Here is a 22262-nt window from a genome sequence, read left to right as displayed (position 1 = left end):
GGATATCTACCACGCGAAAAGCCAGCCCTATCCTAAGACACCGCCAGGCCCGCGCACAGAACAAAGGACTGAACAGAGATAGCCGGCTGCAGACCTTCCCCCTCCGGTGACAGGCAGCCAGAGCCGGAAGGGGGCAATCGCAGCCCCAGAGAGACACTATCTATAAAACTGTAAGCAGGCTTCTTTGCTAACTAAAATTTCTTGGGGGTCTGGACGGTCAACATCTGCCTGAGAAGGTGCGCCGGTTTTACACACAGATAACCGAGTGGCGGGGAGGCGATAAGTCGCAGCATTGGCGCCCGCCGAACACCTCATCACCTGAGCTGCTCGGATCTGGGAAGAACACAAAACGCAGGCCCAACCGAGTCTGCGCCTCTGAGGACTACCCGAGTGCCTGAACCTGAGTGGCTTGGACCTGGGAGCTCAGCCCAGGGCCGGCCTCTGATTGTTCCCGGCGCAACAACCTAGAGCCTGAGCAGTGTGGGCAGGGAGGCTACACGCTCCGTGAGCGGGGGCAGACCCAGTGTGGCTGAGGCACTGCGAGCGCACGCCAGTGTTATCTATTTGCAGCATCCCTCCCTCCCTCCCCACAGCGCGGCTGAACAAGTGAGCCTAAAAAAAAAAAAAAAAAAAAAAAATAGTGTCCTTTGTGTCAGGGCGGGAACCAGACACTGAAGAGACCAGCAAACAGAAGAAACTATAACAGAGGGAAACGCCTTGGAAGCTACAGGCCATAGATTAAAACCCTGTGGTTACTACGGATTACATAGGAAGGGGCCTATAGATCTTGAGAAATATAAGTCGGACTAAGGAACTAGCCAAAAATGAACTGAACCCACAATACTCACAACAAAACCAGAGAAAGACCTAGATATATTTTTACTATTTTTACGATCAATCTTTCTTTTTTTTTTAAATTTTAAGTCCTCTATTGTCCTTTAATTTTCACTTTTATAACTATTACTTTGCAAAAAAAAAAAAAGACCCTATTTTTTTTTTCTTCTTCAGCAAACTTCATATATATATATTTATAATTTTTTGACCGTGTTTTTTTTTTTTTTTTCTTTTTCTTCTTTTCTTTAACATTGTATTTTTGAAATTCCAAACTCTACTCTAGATTTTTAATTTTAGCCTTTTGGTATATGTTATCAATTTTGTACCTATAGTTTTTTTCATAATTTCTGTGACTTTTTTTTCCCTCTGTTTCTTTCTCTTGTTCTTTTATATAACATCGTATATCTGCAATTCCAAACTCTACTCAAGATTTTTAATTTATGCTTTTTGGTATTTGATATCAATTTTGTACCTGTATTTTCTTTATAATTTTTGCGACATTGTTTTTGTTGGTTTGTTTGTTTTCTCTCTTTATTTTTCTTCTTCCTCTTTTTTTTTAACATTGTATTTTTGAAATTCCAAACTCTACTCTAGATTTTTAATTTTAGCCTTTTGGTATATGTTATCAATTTTGTACCTATAGTTTTTTTTATAATTTCTGTGACTTTTTTTTTCTTCCCCCCCTCTGTTTCTTTCTCTTCTTCTTTTATAACATTGTATATCTGCAATTCCAAACTGTACTCAAGATTTTTAATTTATGCTTTTTGGTATTTGATATCAATTTTGTACCTGTATTTTCTTTATAATTTTTGCAACATTGTTTTTGTTGGTTTGTTTGTTTTCTCTCTTTATTTTTCTTCTTCTTCTTTTTTTTTTAACGTTGTATTTTTGAAATTCCAAACTCTACTCTAGATTTTTAATTTTTGCTTTTTGGTATTAGTTATCAATTTTGTACCTGTAGTTTCTTTATAATTTTCGCGACCTTGTTTGTTTTTCATTGTTCGTTTTTTCTCTCTTTCTTTTCCTTCTTCTTTTCATTAACATCGCATTTTTGAAATTCCAAACTCTACTCTAGATTTTTAATTTTTGCTTTTATGTATTTGTTACCAATTTTGTACCTTTAAGAACCCAATCTTCAGGACCCATTTTTCACTAGGGTACGAGATTACTGGCTTGACTGCTCCCTCTCCCTTTGGACTCTCCATTTTCTCCACCAGGTCACCTGTATCTCCTCCCTAACCCCTCTCTACTCTACCCAACTCTGTGAATTTCTGTGTGTTCCAGACGGTGGAGAACACTTAGGGAACTGATTACTGGCTGGATCTGTCTCCCTCCTTTTCATTCCCCCCTTTTATCCTTCTGGCCACCTCTGTCTCCTGCCTCCTTCTTCTCTTCTCTGTATAACTCCGTGAACATCTCTGAGCGGTCCAGTTGTGGAGTGCACATAAGGAAGTGACTACTGGCTAGCCCACTCTCTCCACTATTGATTCCACCTCATCTCATTTGGGTCACCTCTAACTCCCTCCTCCCACTTCTCTTCTCTATGTAACGCTGTGAACCTCTCTGAGTGACCCTCACAGTAGAGAAACTTTTCATCTTTAACGTAGATGTTTTATCAATGGTGCTGTATAGAAGGAGAAGTTTTGAAACTACTGTAAAAATAAGACCAATAACTGGAAGTAGGAGGCTTAAGTCCAAACCCTGACTCCAGGGAACTCCTGACTCCAAGGAACATTAATTGACAGGAGCTCATCAAACGCCTCCATACCGACACTGAAACCAAGTACCACACAAGGGCCAATAAGTTCCAGGGCAAGACATACCAAGCAAATTCTCCAGCAACAAAGGAACACAGCCCTGAGCTTCAAGATACAGGCTGCCCAAAGTCACCCCAAAACCATAAACATCTCATAACTCATTACTGGACATTTCATTACACTCCAGAGAGAAGAAATACAGCTCCATCCGCCAGAACATCGACACAAGCTTCCCTAACCAGGAAACCTTGACAAGCCACCTGTACAAACCCACACACAGCGAGGAAACGCCACAATAAAGAGAACTCCACAAACTGCCAGAATACAGAAAGGACACCCCAAGCTCAGCAATTTAAACAAGATGAAGAGACAGAGGAATACCCAGCAGATAAAGGAACAGGATAAATGCCCACCAAACCAAACCAAAGAGGAAGAGATAGGGAATCTACCTGATAAAGAATTCCGAATAATGATAGTGAAATTGATCCAAAATCTTGAAATTAAAATGGAATCACAGATAAATAGCCTGGAGGCAAAGATTGAGAAGATACAAGAAAGGTTTAACAAGGACTTAGAAGAAATAAAAAAGAGTCAATATATAATGAATAATGCAATAAGTGAAATTAAAAACACTCTGGAGGCAACAAATAGTAGAATAACAGAGGCAGAAGATAGGATTAGTGAATTAGAAGATAGAATGGTAGAAATAAATCAATCAGAGAGGACAAAAGAAAAACGAATGAAAAGAAATGAGGACAATCTCAGAGACCTCCAGGACAATATTAAACACTACAACATTCGAATCATAGGGGTCCCAGAAGAAGAAGACAAAAAGAAAGACCATGAGAAAATACTTGAGGAGATAATAGTTGAAAACTTCCCTAAAATGGGGAAGGAAATAATCACCCAAGTCCAAGAAACCCAGAGAGTCCCAAACAGGATAAACCCAAGGCGAAACACCCCAAGACACATATTAATCGAATTAACAAAGATCAAACACAAAGAACAAATATTAAAAGCAGCAAGGGAAAAACAACAAATAACACACAAGGGGATACCCATAAGGATAATAGCTGATCTTTCAATAGAAACTCTTCAAACCAGGAGGGAATGGCAAGACATACTTAAAATGATGAAAGAAAATAACCTACAGCCCAGATTATTGTACCCAGCAAGGATCTCATTCAAGTATGAAGGAGAAATCAAAAGCTTTTCAGACAAGCAAAAGCTGAGAGAATTCTGCACCACCAAACCAGCTCTCCAACAAATACTTAAGGATATTCTCTAGACAGGAAACACAAAAATGGTGTATAAATTCGAACCCAAAACAATAAAGTAAATGGCAACGGGATCATACTTATCAGTAATTACCTTAAACGTAAATGGGTTGAATGCCCCAACCAAAAGACAAAGACTGACTAAATGGATACAAAAACAAGACCCCTACATATGTTGTCTACAAGAGACCCACCTCAAAACAGGGGACGCATACAGACTGAAAGTGAAGGGCTGGAAAAAGATTTTCCATGCAAATAGGGACCAAAAGAAAGCAGGAGTAGCAATACTCATATCAGATAAAATAGACTTTAAAACAAAGACTGTGAAAAGAGACAAAGATGGTCACTACATAATGATCAAAGGATCAATCCAAGAAGAAGATATAACAATTATAAATATATATGCACCCAACACGGGAGCACCACAGTATGTAAGACAAATGCTAACAAGTATGAAAGAAGGAATTAACAATAACACAATAATAGTGGGAGACTTTAATACCCCACTCACACCTATGGATAGATCAACTAAACAGAAAATTAACAAGGAAACACAAACTTTAAATGATACAATAGACCAGTTAGACCTAATTGATATCTATAGGACATTTCATCCCCAAACATTGAATTTCACCTTCTTCTCAAGCGCACATGGAACCTTCTCCAGGATAGATCACATCCTGGGCCATAAAGCTAGCCTTGGTAAATTCAAAAAAAATTGAAATCATTCCAAGCATCTTTTCTGACCACAATGCAGTAAGACTAGATCTCAATTACAGGAGAAAAACTATTAAAAAATCCAACATATGGAGGCTGAACAACACGCTGCTGAATAACCAACAAATCACAGAAGAAATCAAAAAAGAAATCAAAATTTGCATAGAAACGAATGAAAATGAAAACACAACAACCCAAAACCTGTGGGACACTGTAAAAGCAGCCCTAAGGGGAAAGTTCATAGCAATACAGGCACACCTCAAGAAACAAGAAAAAAGTCAAATAAATAACCTAACTCTACACCTAAAGCAACTAGAAAAGGAAGAAATGAAGAACCCCAGAGTTAGTAGAAGGAAAGAAATCTTAAAAATTAGAGCAGAAATAAATGCAAAAGAAACAAAAGAGACCATAGCAAAAATCAACAAAGCCAAAAGCTGGTTCTTTGAAAGGATAAATAAAATTGACAAACCATTAGCCAGACTCATCAAGAAACAAAGGGAGAAAAATCAAATCAATAAAATTAGAAATGAAAATGGAGAGATCACAACAGACAACACAGAAATACAAAGGATCATAAGAGACTACTATCAACAATTATATGCCAATAAAATGGACAACGAGGAAGAAATGGACAAATTCTTAGAAAAGTACAACTTTCCAAAACTCGACCAGGAAGAAATAGAAAATTTTAACAGACCCATCACAAGCACGGAAATTGAAACTGTAATCAAAAATCTTCCAGCAAACAAAAGCCCAGGTCCAGATGGCTTCACAGCTGAATTCTACCAAAAATTTAGAGAAGAGCTAATACCTATCCTGCTCAAACTCTTCCAGAAAATTGCAGAGGATGGTAAACTTCCAAACTCATTCTATGAGGCCACCATCACCCTAATACCAAAACCTGACAAAGATCCCACAAAAAAAGAAAACTACAGGCCAATATCACTGATGAACATAGATGCAAAAATCCTTAACAAAATTCTAGCAATCAGAATCCAACAACACATTAAAAAGATCATACACCATGACCAAGTGGGCTTTATCCCAGGGATGCAAGGATTCTTCAATATCCGCAAATCAATCAATGTAATACACCACATTAACACGTTGAAAAATAAAAACCATATGATTATCTCAATAGATGCAGAGAAAGCCTTTGACAAAATTCAACATCCATTTATGATAAAAACTCTCCAGAAAGCAGGAATAGAAGGAACATACCTCAACATAATAAAGGCTATATATGACAAACCCACAGCAAACATTATCCTCAATGGTGAAAAATTGAAAGCATTTCCTCTAAAGTCAGGAACAAGACAAGGGTGCCCACTTTCACCATTACTATTCAACATAGTTTTGGAAGTTCTGGCCACAGCAATCAGAGAAGAAAAAGAAATAAAAGGAATCCAAATTGGAAAAGAAGAAGTAAAGCTCTCACTGTTTGCAGATGACATGATCCTCTACATAGAAAACCCTAAAGACTCCACCAGAAAATTACTAGAACTAATCAATGACTATAGTAAAGTTGCAGGATATAAAATCAACACACAGAAATCCCTTGCATTCCTATACACTAATAATGAGAAAACAGAAAGAGAAATTAAGGGAACAGTTCCATTCACCATTGCAACGGAAAGAATAAAATACTTAGGAATATATCTACCTAAAGAAACTAAAGACCTATATATAGAAAACTATAAAACACTGGTGAAAGAAATCAAAGAGGACACTAACAGATGGAGAAATATACCATGTTCATGGATTGGAGGAATCAATATAGTGAAAATGAGTATACTACCCAAAGCAATCTATAGATTCAATGCAATCCCTATCAAGCTACCAACAGCATTCTTCACAGAGCTAGAACAAATAATTTCACAATTTGTATGGAAATACAAAAAACCTCGAATAGCCAAAGCGATCTTGAGAAAGAAGAATGGAACTGGAGGAATCAACCTACCTGACTTCAGGCTCTACTACAAAGCCACAGTTATCAAGACAGTATGGTACTGGCACAAAGACAGAAATATAGATCAATGGAACAAAATAGAAAGCCCAGAGATAAGTCCACGCACATATGGACACCTTATCTTTGACAAAGGAGGCAAGAATATACAATGGATTAAAGACAATCTCTTTAACAAGTGGTGCTGGGAAATCTGGTCAACCACTTGTAAAAGAATGAAACTAGAACACTTTCTAACACCATACACAAAAATAAACTCAAAATGGATTAAAGATCTCAACGTAAGACCAGAAACTATAAAACTCCTAGAGGAGAACATAGGCAAAACACTCTCTGACATACATCACAGCAGGATCCTCTATGACCCACCTCCCAGAATATTGGAAATAAAAGCAAAAATAAACAAATGGGACCTAATTAACCTTAAAAGCTTCTGCACATCAAAGGAAACTATTAGCAAGGTGAAAAGACAGCCTTCAGAATGGGAGAAGATAATAGCAAATGAAGCAACTGACAAACAACTAATCTCGAGAATATACAAGCAACTCCTACAGCTCAACTCCAGAAAAATAAATGACCCAATCAAAAAATGGGCCAAAGAACTAAATAGACATTTCTCCAAAGAAGACATACAGATGGCTAACAAACAGATGAAAAGATGCTCAACATCACTCATTATCAGAGAAATGCAAATCAAAACCACGATGAGGTACCATTTCACACCAGTCAGAATGGCTGCGATCCAAAAGTCTACAAGTAATAAATGCTGGAGAGGGGGTGGAGAAAAGGGAACCCTCTTCCACTGTTAGTGGGAATGCAAACTAGTACAGCCACTATGGAGAACAGTGTGGAGATTCCTTAAAAAACTGGAAATAGAACTGCCTTCTGATCCAGCAATCCCACTGCTGGGCATACACACTGAGGAAACCAGAAGGGAAAGAGACACGTGTACCCCAATGTTCATCGCAGCACTGTTTATAATAGCCAGGACATGGAAGCAACCTAGATGTCCATCAGCAGATGAATGGATAAGAAAGCTGTGGTACATATACACAATGGAGTATTATTCAGCCATTAAAAAGAATACATTTGAATCAGTTCTAATGAGGTGGATGAAACTGGAGCCTATTATACAGAGTGAAGTAAGCCAGGAAGAAAAACACCAATACAGTATACTAACGCATATATATGGAATTTAGAAAGATGGTAACAATAACCCTGTGTACGAGACAGCAAAAGAGACACTGATGTATAGAACAGTCTTATGGACTCTGTGAGAGAGGGAGAGGGTGGGAAGGTTTGGGAGAATGGCATTGAAACATGTAAAATATCATGTATGAAACGAGTTGCCAGTCCAGGTTTGATGCACGATACTGGATGCTTGGGGCTGGTGCACTGGGACGACCCAGAGGGATGGAATGGGGAGGGAGGAGGGAGGGGCGTTCGGGATGGGGAACACATGTATACCTGTGGTGGATTCATTTTGATATTTGGCAAAACTAATACAGTTATGTAAAGTTTAAAAATAAAATGAAAAAAATAAAGTGTACAACCTAATGATTTGACATGTGTGCATATTGTAACATGATTATCACAATAAGTTTAGTTAACATTTATCACCCCACATAGTTACAATTTTTTCTTCTGATAAGAACTTTTATTTATCTATTCTTTCAGCAACTTTCAAATATACAGTATGGTATAATTACCAATACATCTCTAGAATTGATTTACACAATATAAAATGTGTCTCCAGAACTAATTTGTCTTATAACTGGAAGTTTATACCTTTTGACCACCTTCCCTTACACCCTAGCCTACTTCTGGCAGCCATCAGTATGTTCTCTGTTTCTATGAGTTTGGGTTTTTTTTTGTTTGTTTGTTTGTTTTGGCCATACTTTGGGGGCATGAGGAATCTCTAGTTTCCCAACTGGGGTTTGAACACATGCCCCCTGGATTGGGAGTTCAGAGTCTTAACTGCTGGACTGCCAGGGAAGGTCCCTTTTTATTTTTTGGATTCTACATATAAATGAGATCATACAAGTTTGTCTTTCTCTGTCTGAGTTATTTCATTTAGTATAATGCCCTCAAGATTCATCCATGTGTTTGCAAGTGACAGAATTTTTTTTTTTTTACCATGGCTGAATAATATTCCATTGTCTGTCTATCTGTCTATTTATTAATCATCTATTACATTTCTATATCCACTTATCCATCAATGGACACAAGTTATTTCTATAGTTTGGCCTTGGTAAATAATGCTGTAATGAATATGGAGGTATAGACAGTGATTTCATTTTGATCAGGAATACTTTAAAGGTTGTGAATGTGAATCTTACATGGTACTTGTTTTGGTCAATCTTTCCACGCATGTTTCTTTTTCTGTGTAATTCTCCATGAATTCCTAACCATCCCTACCTCTTATAGGGAGGGTAATAGGAGAAGAGAATCATATGAATTTTCATATGTTTCTTGAGAGAAAGGAAAAACAGGAAGAAAGAAAGAGGATATATTTATTTGCTTCTGTCTTTCTACCTACCTCCTGTCTCTTCCCCTAAAATGGGAAAGGAGGTGGGTATGGTCAATGAGAAGAACAATGTCAAAGATTTTTCTAATTCCAAAGATATCTAGAAAAATTTTCCTTCAAACAGTGAGATTCTCTTGTGTATGAGCCAGTGCACACATCCATTTCTATAAACGGACAGTAAAAAGGGAGAACCCAGGAGCTGGTAGGAAGTTCTCAAAGTCCCTGTGTATAGGCATTTGGCTCAAACTGAAAATGCAGTTTGACATTTTTAAGGTCATTTGGATACTTGGATGGAAGCATTGCAAACTAAAAAAATTCTACAGATGAATCCTTAAGCCAAGTATTCACTTCTACCTCCAGATTTACTTAGGGTGATTGTAAGTAAAAGGGGAAAAAGAATCCAACCAGTTGTTGTTGGTCTTGCCAGTTCATTCTCTCATTTATAGAACCCCAGGTAGAGAGAGATAACACAAAATAGGTAGGAAATATTTCCTGACTGCTAACTGATGTTTTGTGCTTTTCTTACTTTGAATTGAATGCATTCCAGGAGGTTGAACCGGTTTGCATACATTTTGAGATAATCCAGGAATTGAGAATTTGGCACATAGTTTGGATAATCTTCTGGGAATGGAAAGTCCGGGTAACAAGACATCTCCTTGCAGCTGTTGGAAACCACGGACTTGTAGAGGCTGGCTCTGCCTTCTTCAACATGTTCCTGTAAAAGCAGTGCATGCACATGAGTGTGTATGCATGTGTGCATATTGCATGCACCCACATGAAATGAATACTAATTTTTAGATATTTGAAACATTGACTAAGATTAAGGTGACCCAGACAATTTATGTATGCGACCTTCTACTTTCTAATGGGATTTGGTATCCTGCACTTAACTTGAAAAATGATGAATATCAGGATAAGAATTACAAGTTCATCATTATGTGCTAACAAACATAGGATAAACTTACCTGTCTAGATTTACACAGTATCACTGCAAAATAAAGGAAAATATGGAAATACATCAGACTCAGGAAGTAGTTTCTAGAGGATGAACGGTTGCTAGGTATGTTGATTTCATGAGGTATTGTCAAAAGGATTATGGAGAAAGGGCATTCAGATTATGAAGGATTTTGTATCTAAAATTAAGGAATTTGAGTTTCGTAGAAACTGATGGAAGTGATTCATATTAAATTTTGAAAATATAATTCTGGTTTTACAAAAGATAAAGGGATCTGGAAAGGAAGGGAACGAGGCTAGTTAAGAACTAGAAACACAAATCCATACAATTGCCAATGAGAACCTGAGCAAAAGCAATGACAGTTGAAACTGAGAGATTGGATTTGTTAGGTAGCAGAAGGGTAGAATGCATAGGATTGTGAAACTGATTAGATTTATGGTTTGGGAGAAGAAGCAGGTCAAGGGTTTCCAGACTGGACAACTGCAAGCATGGCAAAATGCTAAAGAATTTCCCATCCCAGTTTGAACTTAAATAACCAGCAAATAACAACATCTCAGACAACTAATACTACAAGGCTGAATGGTGGGCAGTTTTAGTTACTCATTTAGGTATATACATTGTCTCTGTTTTTTGGGTGTATTATAAAGGATTGTTCTAATTTCAGTGGGAAAGTTCTTAGCATTTTAATATTATTTGCCACCTTGGATATGTATAGTTCCTTTTTCCTGTGAAATAAAAATCATTTTTATGATCAAGTAGAAATGTGAATATAAACCTCACATATGGAGAGGACGTACTTTGTTCCCTCAAAAGGTGTGAATCTGGAGCTGCATGAAATGTGACATGTGTTGTGATAACAGAAAATAAAATTATAACATATCTTTATAGTTTGAAGTAATGATACAGATCTCATCAACTGATGAGTTCCTATTATCTTGCTTATTTGTGGCTCCACATCTGATAGTCTTATTTATCCAGAACACATCTAGAAAACTGGAATCTAAATGGCTTCTGAGAAAGATGACTGTTTAAATCCTGACCTTTTATTCTGTAGAAGATCTAAGCAGTGCTGTTCAAAGAGCCAGACTGGTATGAACTCTTTGCTACCAGTTTATGACAATGTAAGTACAGAAGTTGAGGGTAAGCATCTTAAAACTTTTATAGCAATAATTCGACATTGTTCAGTATTCACGCACGTGGACTCCTTAGTGATGAACGGGATCCATCTTGGCTTTGTCTAAGTCGTGTGATGAGTTGTGTGGGATTTGAACTGTGTAGTAGTCAAGTGAGTAGGACTCCATTACAGTGTGTGACATTTCAAGGCTAGTTTGAAAACTATTACCCAAAACTGCATAAAAGCTATAAGCTATTTTCTTTGATTGGAAGATAATTGATATTTGATTATAAGTTTACAGAATAAATGGTCAGAACTGACTACTACTGGTAAAGGACTGAAGATAAGTTTTAAAAATACAGTGCCACTTGCTTCACTTTGGATAGCAGTTAAAAAAATGAATATCCTGAGCTTGCTGAGGTTGCTTTGAATTTTTTTCTTCCATTCTATTCTTATATTCTGTGAGCCTCATTTCTTTATGTGTGCTATTAAACAAAACTCAGAAACGGTTTAGATATATGTTAGGTCTTGGGAGGAGTGTTGTCGCCCATCCAATCCAGATTAGATAAAATGACAAACAAGAAGCAAGCTTAATTACCACATTATAAGCCTTAAGTATTAATATGTACAATGCATAGAGAAAGTGTGGCTATAGGTGTTTAATGGAGAACTGGTATTTCACACATAATGTTTTGTTTAGTAAAAAGTCACAAGTATAATAGTGATTTTCTACAGTAATTGCCTTGTACACACTTTCAAAGAAATTTGAATTTATGTTTTGTTTCATTTTCACCTTATTATAGCTCTTTTTATTGTATTTCACAAATATAATTGTCTATACTTCCTTGGAAATTAAAACAAACAAATCTGATTCTTTTCCACAGATTGAGAATCACAGCTCTTTAGATTAGCGCTTCTAAATCTTATTAAGAATTGGCTGGGGAATCTTATTAATGTGTAGATGTTGACTTAGTAGGTCTGGGTGAGCCTGAGATTCTGTATTTCTAACAAGTTCACTTGCAGATGCTACTGGTCATGGACCATGCTTTGAGTAACAAGACTTTAGAGCAGTCCTACCTGATAAGAGTGCGATGTAGGCCACACATGCACTTTAAAAATTTCCAATAGCCACATTAAAAAAGGTAAAGAGGATACTCAATAATTCCAAAATTTCAATATGTAATCAATCAAAATTATTAATGAAGTATGAACTTTTCTTCTCATATTAAGTCTTTTAAGTCTAGTGTATATTTTACAAATCTGAATCCAAATGCTAAATTTTCACTGGAAAAAGTGGATTTGCATACCCAAATTGTTCACAAACGCATAAAGATTCTCCAATAACTGAATTGAGTATTGGCTTTAAAATGACAATTAATCAAAATCAAATGAAATAAAAAATTCAGTTCTGTAGTCAAATCGACTACATTCCACAGTTACATGTGGCTGGTGGCTACCTTCCTGGACAGCACAGGTTTGCTGCTGCTGCTGCTGCTAAGTCACTTCAGTCATGTCCGACTCTGTGCGACTCCATAGACGGCAGCCCACCGGGCTCCCCCGTTCCCGGGATTCTCCAGGCAAGAACACTGGAGTGGGTTGCCATTTCCTTCTCTAATGTATGAAAGTGAAAAGTGAAAGTGAAGTCGCCTAGTCCTGTCCAACTCTTAGCGACCCCATGGACTGCAGCGCACCAGGCTCCTCCATCCATGGGATTCTCCAGGCAAGAGTACTGGAGTGGGGTGCCATTGCCTTCTCCAGCACAGGTTTAGACCATCCTTAAACTTGAAGCCAGGTATTAGAACTAAATTTAGTGTTGATTTGATGTAGTTAAACATGATCAAGTTTCTTCTGGGTTATAGGAATGAAGAGAATGCGAATAGCTCTAAAGAGCTGTAATATTGAGAAGTGAGAGCAAACAGCAAGGGAAACAACTAGAGTGTAAGGAGAAAAATACCAGTTATCAACATTTTGGGATCAGTCAGTGTGTGACCAAAGCTCATTCAATTTTCTTTGGCATCTGAGAGCAGCATATTGTAAACAATACTTTGTTAATACTGCTGATTTCTAGTTAGCAATGATAAAAGGCTAAATTTGGAATATACACTGTTAAAGAAGGGTAGAGATGTGTATAATATCTTGTTGTAAAGATTTTCATAAAAATAGTTCAAGAAACTTTAAAGCATTTAGTAATGGCATGTTAAAAATCAAAGAGCAGTGGAGACACACTGAGACTGGATAAGTCATGAAACCATGGTGACTTTAAAACAAATGAACCCACAAACAAAAATAGAAAATAAAGAAACCAAAACCAACTTTGTTTTGCAACATTTTGGAAGATAACTGTAAAGGCAGGAAGAAGAAAACTTTACAGGAAACACTGAAGCCTATTGTGAAAGAATGTATCACAGATGTCAGCCTATAGGGTAGAATCCAACATGCTCTGTCTCTTTCCTCCTCTGCTTGTTTCTCTTGGTAAAAACACAAGGTCTGATGTGTTTAAGGTATATACAGAGATTACAGGTCCATGGCACTTCTGAATGAGGTTTGCAAGTCCTGAGCCCTCCCCTCCAGGGTTTGCCTCTGTGAAAAAAATGTCCCAATGATTCCCAGGCCCCACTGGGACCCCTGGCTGCAGGCACTCTTGGCATTCTCTCCGTGTTAGTCTGCCAGTTGCCATGGTATGCTGTGTGTGGACTCATGTTTTTCCTGAGAATTGATGAGGGCACTTAGGGGAAACATTTTTGTCTTGAAGGGGCAACTGAATGAGAGGTGTGTGTATGTGAAAGTCACTCAGTCATGTCCAACTCTTTGTGACCCCATGGACTGTAGCCTGCCAGGCTCCTCTGTCCATGGAATTCTCTAGGCCAGAATACTGGAGTGGGTAGCTTTTCCAGTGGGTCCCCTTTTCCAGGGGATCTTCCCAATCCAGGGATTGAACTCAGGTCTCCCGCATTGTGGATGTATTATTTACTCTCTGAGCCACCAGGGAAGCCCGAATGAGAGGAGGGAAAAGGAGAAATAATAAGGGCGAGAATTGAGGGGTTTTTGGCTTCTTAGTCCACTTGGTGCTGCAATACAATAGTAAGGATATTATATTCAGTAGAACACTTCATGGGATTTCATGAACAGTCCAGGATTTGCACGCCCTTATTCCTGAGCTATGGCACAGACTCTGGAAATGAATGGAGTATAGTTCTAGACAGCACAGGTCCTGGAGTCAGACAGCCTGGGTTCATATTTAAGCAGAACATTTTTAGCTGGGTGACCTTGGGAATTTTCTTAAGTTCTCTGTGTCTCAGTTTTCTCCTCTCGAAATAGGAATAACAATAGTACATATAACCCTTGGATAAAATGAAATGATAGCTCTAATCGCAAAGAGTCAGACACAACTGTGCGACTGAACTGAACTCAACTGAATGCATTTAGAACACTGCCTGATAAGCTCTCAAAAAATATTAACTGTTTTGTATTATTCTTCTACAATTACCATGAAGATTTACTTTCTCAAGTTTTGTGTCCTCCAGATAAGACTGTTGGCAATAGGAAGAAGCTTTGTCAGGTCAGAGGTCTCTCCTTTCTCATTTAAAAAATAGATATAAAATGATAATTGAAGTGACTACTATATAGACACATTAGAGACTTTCTCTCAATGCTGAGTGTGGGGAACCCTGAGCTAGGTTGTTCACAGCTCTTGTTCTCAAGAACAATTGTTTCCTTCTTTTCCTCTCCTTTGAACAGTCAGAGCCCATTTTACTTTGTCACTTCTTTTCCCTATAGTCAGACTGCCTATATATAGTCTGTCCACAGTCTATAGATCTGTCTTCAGATCTACAGCACAGGTGGGCTGTGGAAACCTCAGAGAAGGCTTGAGGAACCCCATGAGAGTGTAGGGGCCTATCAGGTGGATCTTTTCCAAGATGATATGAATTCAATAAATGTTTTTTTAATATATGAATAAAGTGAAACCTACTAAGATTACTGAACTTAAAAAATAAATTTTTAAGAAGAAGTAAAAAGGTATCCATTTAACAGATCATTTCGACCCCTGTAAGAGTTAGGCTGAACACACCTAAAGAAACCTTCAATGATTTAAGGGGTGAAGTATTATACTTAATCATTGACCTCACTGAATCCAAAAATATGTGGTACATAAGGTGCCTCGTGGGTTTGCTGGGTTGCTCAGCTGGTAAAGAATCCACCTGCAATGCAGGAGATCTCGGTTCAATTCCTGGGTTGGGAGGTTCTCCTGGAGAAGGGATGGGCTACCCACTCCAGTATTCTTGGGCTTCGCTGCTGGCTCAGCTGGTAAAGAATCTGCCTGCAATGCAGCAGACCTGGATTCGATCCCAGGGTTGGGAAGATCCCCTGGAGGAGGGCATGGCAACCCACTCCAGTGTTCTTGCTTGGAGAATCCCCATGGACAGAGGAGCCTGGTGGACTACAGTCCATGGAATTGCAAAGAATCTGATACAACTGAGTGACTAAGTACAGTACAGCACAAAGCACATAGTGGGTATTCAATAACTGGAATAAGCAAAAGGATACATGTGTGGAGGCAAAGATCCTGATGGACAGAGGAAGACTGTCATTCCAGGGGAGGATTATTGTTACAGAGATGTGAAGGGTGAAGCAGAATGTGTTTCTATCAGCATAGTATAATTACCTCTAGATGGTGTCAGTGTTCTACATGAAGGCTATTTCTCAAGGCTCCTTCCTAACCTAAAACAGTCTAAGAGTAATATTAGTTATGAGCAACAGGATAATTCCTGGCATGTTTTTCTTCAATTATTCCTCTACAGTTGAATAATCAGCCTTTAGCATTACTGTTCTAAGCCTCCTTTCCCTATTCAGAGCCTGAGAGAGTTGGTTGTAGAACAGATGTTCCACACTTGCCTCCTGCTGCCACTGGATTTGGTGCTCACAGGTGGGTTGTTTTCTTTTGAAATGTTGCCAACCCCTCCCCCACCCCGGAAAAGAAATGGGTTTTCTTTTCCGTTGCAACCTATGTCTGCTTCCTCTTTAAGATTGTGGTCTAGAAGAGGCCAGAGTTATGCCCACATGAATATTGAATTAAACAGCAGTAGTCCATAATCTCTATAATGTTGAGGGCATCTCTCCATTTATTAGAAACCTTCTCCATATTTGTTTTACTAGGTTTCTGCAGTTTGCCTTTTTATTTTTGCTTTGTGGCCCCTTCCACCCAGAACAGGTCCTAAAGATAACCCTTGTACATTTTGTGGCAAGGACAGCCCTTGCCTGGGCAGACTGTAATTCTACAGGTTTTGAATGTGCCACTTGTTTTGATTGCAAAGACACCTCTAACCATCTTCTGTGTGTGTGTGTGTGTGTGTGTATCTGCTGGGGTAGGAGCTGGAAGAGATTTCTCTAGAAAGACTCAGGAGACTCATAGCATGTTAGAACTGAAAGTCCCCTGTAAGGTCACTTAGTTTAGAGATTTTTCAGTCAGGCTTTAGAGGAATCTCCAGGTAGTACAGAGGTGCCTTAAAAAGGCTTCTGTATCAAGAGACAGCTGCTGAATGAAGGTGGAGGTGATTTTTCCTGCCTCCCAAGACCCTAGTAATTTAGCTTTTATCTATTTTTTAAACTGACTCCATGTTCTCATTTTACAGATGAGGTAATGGGGACTGAAAGGAGTTGTTAATAGGCTACCATTTTACTTAGGCTACTGCTGGGTCACCCTCTTTCTCATCCTTTTGATGTGCTATCACTTGCCTCACAGTGACCTCTTTTTTCCTTCATTCTCCACCCTGACTTCTTTAGCCTCCACAGATGCCATGTTTTCCTGAAAGAACTGAGGCCTTCATTGTGTTTGCTCCTGTGTCTTCTCTCCCCCACCTCAATATCTCTTGTCCATGTCCCTTTTTCCTTCCTTGCCTGTCTCTGAGGAAAGTGTGCCTCTGCACTTTCCCAAGGCAAATCCTTCCACTTGGATCTGCAATTCTACTTCTTCCTTTTACTGCTAGGATTTTGTCTCAATTTGGGCTAATGTATTCAGTCATTTCCTGTTATCCTGAGTATTTTCTCTTTACTTGAGAGAAACATATATGGGTCTTCCTATCATGCAAACAAAACAAACACAATAGCAACAAAGACATTAATTCTGCTTATTATCTATTGCTTTCTAAATGGAGTGTGTGTGTGTGTGCTCAGTTGCTTCAGTTGTGTCCAACTCTTTGTGACCCTAAGGACTGTAGCCCACCAGGCTCCTCTCTCTATGGGATTCTCCAGGTAAGAATACTGTGGGGGTTTCCATGACCTCCACCAGGGTATCTTCCCCACCTGAGGATAGAATCAGCATCTCCTTCATCTCCTGCATTACGGGCAGATTCTTTACCAGCTGAGCCACCAGGGAAGCTCCTTCTAAATGGAGTGTGAATGCTCAAACATTCTACCACTGTCCTCTTCTTCCATATTTTCTCTTACACATACCCCATGTACCAATAAGCTATTTTTATTTTCCAACAAGCACAGTACTTTTTCTTTACAATCTCCTCCCTGTTATTTCCCACTCAATCTCATTTGCCTGTTGAAATCTTCCAGAGTCCATCACACACTATCTCCTCCATGAAGCCTTCCTTGGCTTCCCTTAAGTGGATGTTATCCTGACTTCATTTAAATGCCCATAGTACTGCTCCCGACTTGCAAGATCCTGCCCTTTTCTATCAGTCTCGTAGTAGCTCCCCAGGGCAGGATGACTGTTTCTCATTTTTGTGTCCCTCACAGTGCTTTGTGCATAGGTGTTTGATCTGTCCAATTACATAGCCAGTTGGGCACAGATGGATCTAGAACACATTTCTCTTGATTCTTCATCAATGGTTTTTTTTTTTTTTTTTTTAGTGTGTTAATAATTGGGTATATGTGATTGACATAAGGGGCATTTTTCTCTGGTATCCCAAGGTCTCTGGGCTTACATTTTGCTATGACTGAGATTACTTTAACCAACAACTCTACTAATTGTCCCTCTATTCTGGAAATTTATTCTGCAAGCCAGCTCTCAACTCTGATGGATTAATGCTAACGCATCAGATTAATTAGTGGTAATCTGAGGTGTTGTATTAAGAAGGATTCTGAGGTTAATTAGGTGAAGGGAATAGTGTTTGACTGGGTTTCCCTGATGTCTCAGAGATAAAGAATGTCCTGCAATGCGGGATACATGGGAGACACGAGTTTGATCCCTGAGTTGGGAAGATCTTCTAGAGGAGGAAATAGCAACCCACTCCAGTATTGCCTGGAAAATCCCATGAACAGAGGAGCTTGGCAGGCTATAGTCTAAAGAGTCACAAATGTCTGAGTATGAGTCCCTGAGTCCTAATAGTGTTTGATTAGCAGTGTCTTCAATGGCCATGAGAGGCCATTATGGCATACATGTCAGGTTCTGCTTGTCTTTTGGAATGTATGTGGTTTGAATCATAGGAACAGAAGTTCTCTTTCCCCTAGGCCCCTTGGGGAGGTCTCTGTGCATTGATGGTCACATTTGGTGGTTGGACACATTTCAAGATATGCAGTTTTTCTTTATGTGAGCCAAGCTGGTTTATGCTGGGACTAAACTAGCATTATGGAAAAGAAATGCAAAAAAGCACAATGGCTGTCTGAGGAGGATCCACGCACCTATGGACACCTTATCTTTGACAAAGCAGGCAAGAATATACAATGGATTAAAGACAATCTCTTTAAAAAGTGGTGCTTGGAAAACTGGTAAACCACTTGTAAAAGAATGAAACTAGAGCACTTTCTAACACCATACACAAAAATAAACTCAAAATGGATTAAAGATCTAAACGTAAGACCAGAAACTATAAAACTCTTAGAGGAGAACATAGGCAAAACACTCTCTGACATACATCACAGCAGGATCCTCTATGACCCACCTCCCAGAATATTGGAAATAAAAGCAAAAATAAACAAATGGGACCTAATTAAACTTAAAAGCTTCTGCACAACAAAGGAAACTATAAGCAAGGTGAAGAGACAGCCTTCAGAATGGGAGAAAATAATAGCAAATGATGCAACTGACAAACAACTCATCTCAAAAATATATAAGCAGACCCTGCAGCTCAATTCCAGAAAAATAAATGACCCAATCAAAAAATGGGCCCAAGAACTAAATAGACATTTCTCCAAAGAAGACATACAGATGGTTAAAAAACACATGAAAAGATGCTCAACATCACTCATTATCAGAGAAATGCAAATCAAAACCACAATGAGGTACCATTTCACGCCAGTCAGAATGGCTGCGATCCAAAAGTCTACAAGTAATAAATTCTGGAGAGGGTGTGGAGAAAAGGGAACCCTCTTACACTGTTGGTGGGAATGCAAACTAGTACAGCCACTATGGAGAACAGTGTGGAGATCTTTTAAAAAACTGGAAATAGAACTGCAATATGACCCAGCAATCCCACTGCTGGGCATACACACTGAGGAAACCAGAAGGGAAAGAGACACGTGTACCCCAACATGGAAGCAACCTAGATGTCCATCAGCAGAAGAATGGATAAAAAAGCCGTGGTATATACACACAATGGCATATTACTCAGCCATTAAAAAGAATACATTTGAATCAGTTCTAATGAGGTGGATGAAACTGGAGCCTATTATACAGAGTGAAGTAAGCCAGAAAGAAAAACACCAATACAGTATACTAACACATATATATGGAATTTAGAAAGATGGTAACGATAACTCTGTAAGCAAGATAGAAAAAGAGACACAGATGTATAGAACAGTCTTTTGGACTCTGTGGGAGAGGGAGAGGGTGGGATGATTTAGGAGAATGGCATCGAAACATGTATAATATCATATATGAAACGAATCGTCAGTCCAGGTTCGATGCACGATACTGGATGCTTGGGGCTGGTGCACTGGGACGACCCAGAGGGATGGTAAGGGGAGGGAGGAGGGGGGGTTCAGGATGGGAAACACGGGTATACCTGTGGTAGATTCATGTTGATGTATGGCAAACCCAATAAAATATTGTAAAGTAATTAACCTCCAATTAAAATAAATAAATTTATATTAAAAAAAACAAATGGCTGTGAAAAGAAGAGAAGGGAAAAGCAAAGGAGAAAAGGAAAGATAAAAGCATCTGAATGCAGAGTTCCAAAGAATAGCAAGGAGAGAGAAGAAAGCTTTCCTCAGCGATCAATGCAAAGAAATAGAGGAAAGCAACAGAATGGGAAAGACTAGAGATCTCTTCAAGAAAATTAGAGATACCAAGGGAACATTTCATGCAAAGATGGGCTCGATAAAGGACAGAAATGGTATGGACCTAACAGAAGCAGGAGATAGTAAGAAGAGGTGGCAAGAATACACAGAACTGTACAAAAAAAAGATTTTCACGACCCAGATAATCACGATGGTGTGATCACTCACCTAGAGCCAGACATCCTGGAATGTGAAGTCAAACGGGCCTTAGAAAGCACCACTACGAACAAAGCTAGTGGAGGTGACGGAATTCCAGTTGAGCTATTTCAAATCCTGAAAGATGATGCTGTGAAAGTGCTGCACTCAATATGCCAGCACATTTGGAAAACTCAGCAGTGGCCACAGGACTGGAAAAGGTCAGTTTTCATTCCAATCCCAAAGAAAGGCAATGCCAAAGAATGCTCAAACTACCACACAATTGCACTCATCTCACATGCTAGTAAAGTAATGCTCAAAATTCTCCAAGCCAGGCTTCAGCAATATGTGAACCGTGAACTTCCTGATGTTCAAGCTGGTTTTAGAAAAGGCAGAGGAACCAGAAATCAAATTGCCAACATCCGCTGGATCATGGAAAAAGCAAGAGAGTTCCAGAAAAACATCTATTTCTGCTTTACTGACTATGCCAAAGCCTTTGACTGTGTGGATCACAATAAACTGTGGGAAATTCTGAAAGAGATGGGAAGACCACCTGATCTGCCTCTTGAGAAACCTGTATGCAGGTCAGGAAGCAACAGCTAGAACTGGACATGGAACCACAGACTGATTCCAAGTAGGAAAAGGAGTACATCAAGGCTATATATTATTACCCTGCTTATTTAACTTCTATGAAGAGTACATCATGAGAAACGCTGGGCTGGAAGAAGGACAAGCTGGAATCAAGATTGCTGGGAGAAATATCAATAACTTCAGATATGCAGATGACACCACCCTTATGGCAGAAAGTGAAGAGGAACTAAAAAGCCTCTTGATGAAAGTGAAAGAGGAGAGTGCAAAAGTTGGCTTAAAGCTCAACATTCAGAAAACGAAGATCATGGCATCCGGTCCCATCACCTCATGGGAAATAGATGGGGAAACAGTGGAAACAGTGTCAGACTTTATTTTTTTGGGCTCCAAAATCACTGCAGATGGTGACTGCAGCCATGAAATTAAAAGATGCTTACTCCTTTGAAGAAAATTTATGACCAACCTAGATAGCATATTGAAAAGCAGAGACATTACTTTGCCAACAAAGGTCCGTCTAGTCAAGGCTACATGGTTTTTCCAGTGGTCATGTATGGATGTGAGAGTTGGACTGTGAAGAAAGCTGAGTGCCAAAGAATTGATGCTTTTGAACTGTGGTGTTGGAGAAGACTCTTGAGAGTCCCTTGGACTGCAAGGAGATCCAACCAGTCCATCCTAAAGGAGATCAGTCCTGGGTATTCATTGGAAGGACTGATGCTGAAGCTGAAACTCCAGTACTTTCGCCACCTCATGCGAAGAGTTGACTCATTGGAAAAGACCCTGATGCTGGGAGGGATTGGGGGCAGGAGGAGAAGGGGACAACAGAGGATGAGATGGCTGGATGGTATCACTGACTTGATGAGTTTGGGTAGACTTCGGGAGTTGGTGATGGACAGGGAGGCCTGGCTTGCTGCGATTCATGGGGTCGCAAAGAGTCGGACACGACTGAGTGACTGAACTGAATTGAAATTAGCACCCTTGGCCTCTCTGGAGCTTTGCTCACTGAATTAGTAAATGAGTGCTTTATTCCTGTTCCAAGTTCTACCCTTCAATAATAAGAGAATGCTAAGTCTTTCTCTTAATCTCTTAGGGGCTCTGAGGCCAGGATATCTGAGACTTTGCTCCTTTTCATTCTTTTGACATCTTTCTCCTTAGCACATTTAAAGCTCA

General features: G+C 39.1%; 1 protein-coding gene across 3 annotated transcripts in view; it reads right to left on the bottom strand.

Moving 5' to 3' along the window:
- The window catches only part of FMO1 (flavin containing dimethylaniline monoxygenase 1), a 50383-nt gene that overhangs the window by 17153 nt on the left and 10968 nt on the right, over window positions 1-22262 (bottom strand). For 2 of the 3 annotated variants that reach the window (XM_055582220.1, XM_055582219.1), the window contains one exon: window positions 9605-9793. The exons of the other annotated variant lie outside the window; for it this stretch is intronic. In XM_055582220.1, the coding sequence (XP_055438195.1) occupies window positions 9605-9793 (189 nt within the window). The remainder of the gene's footprint in view (window positions 1-9604; window positions 9794-22262) is intronic. 3 annotated transcript variants of the gene reach the window in all.

This window comes from Bubalus kerabau, chromosome 5, assembly GCF_029407905.1.
Source record: "Bubalus kerabau isolate K-KA32 ecotype Philippines breed swamp buffalo chromosome 5, PCC_UOA_SB_1v2, whole genome shotgun sequence".
In the NCBI taxonomy this organism is placed as follows: domain Eukaryota; kingdom Metazoa; phylum Chordata; class Mammalia; order Artiodactyla; family Bovidae; genus Bubalus; species Bubalus kerabau.
This window is presented reverse-complemented; position numbering and strand designations above follow the sequence as displayed.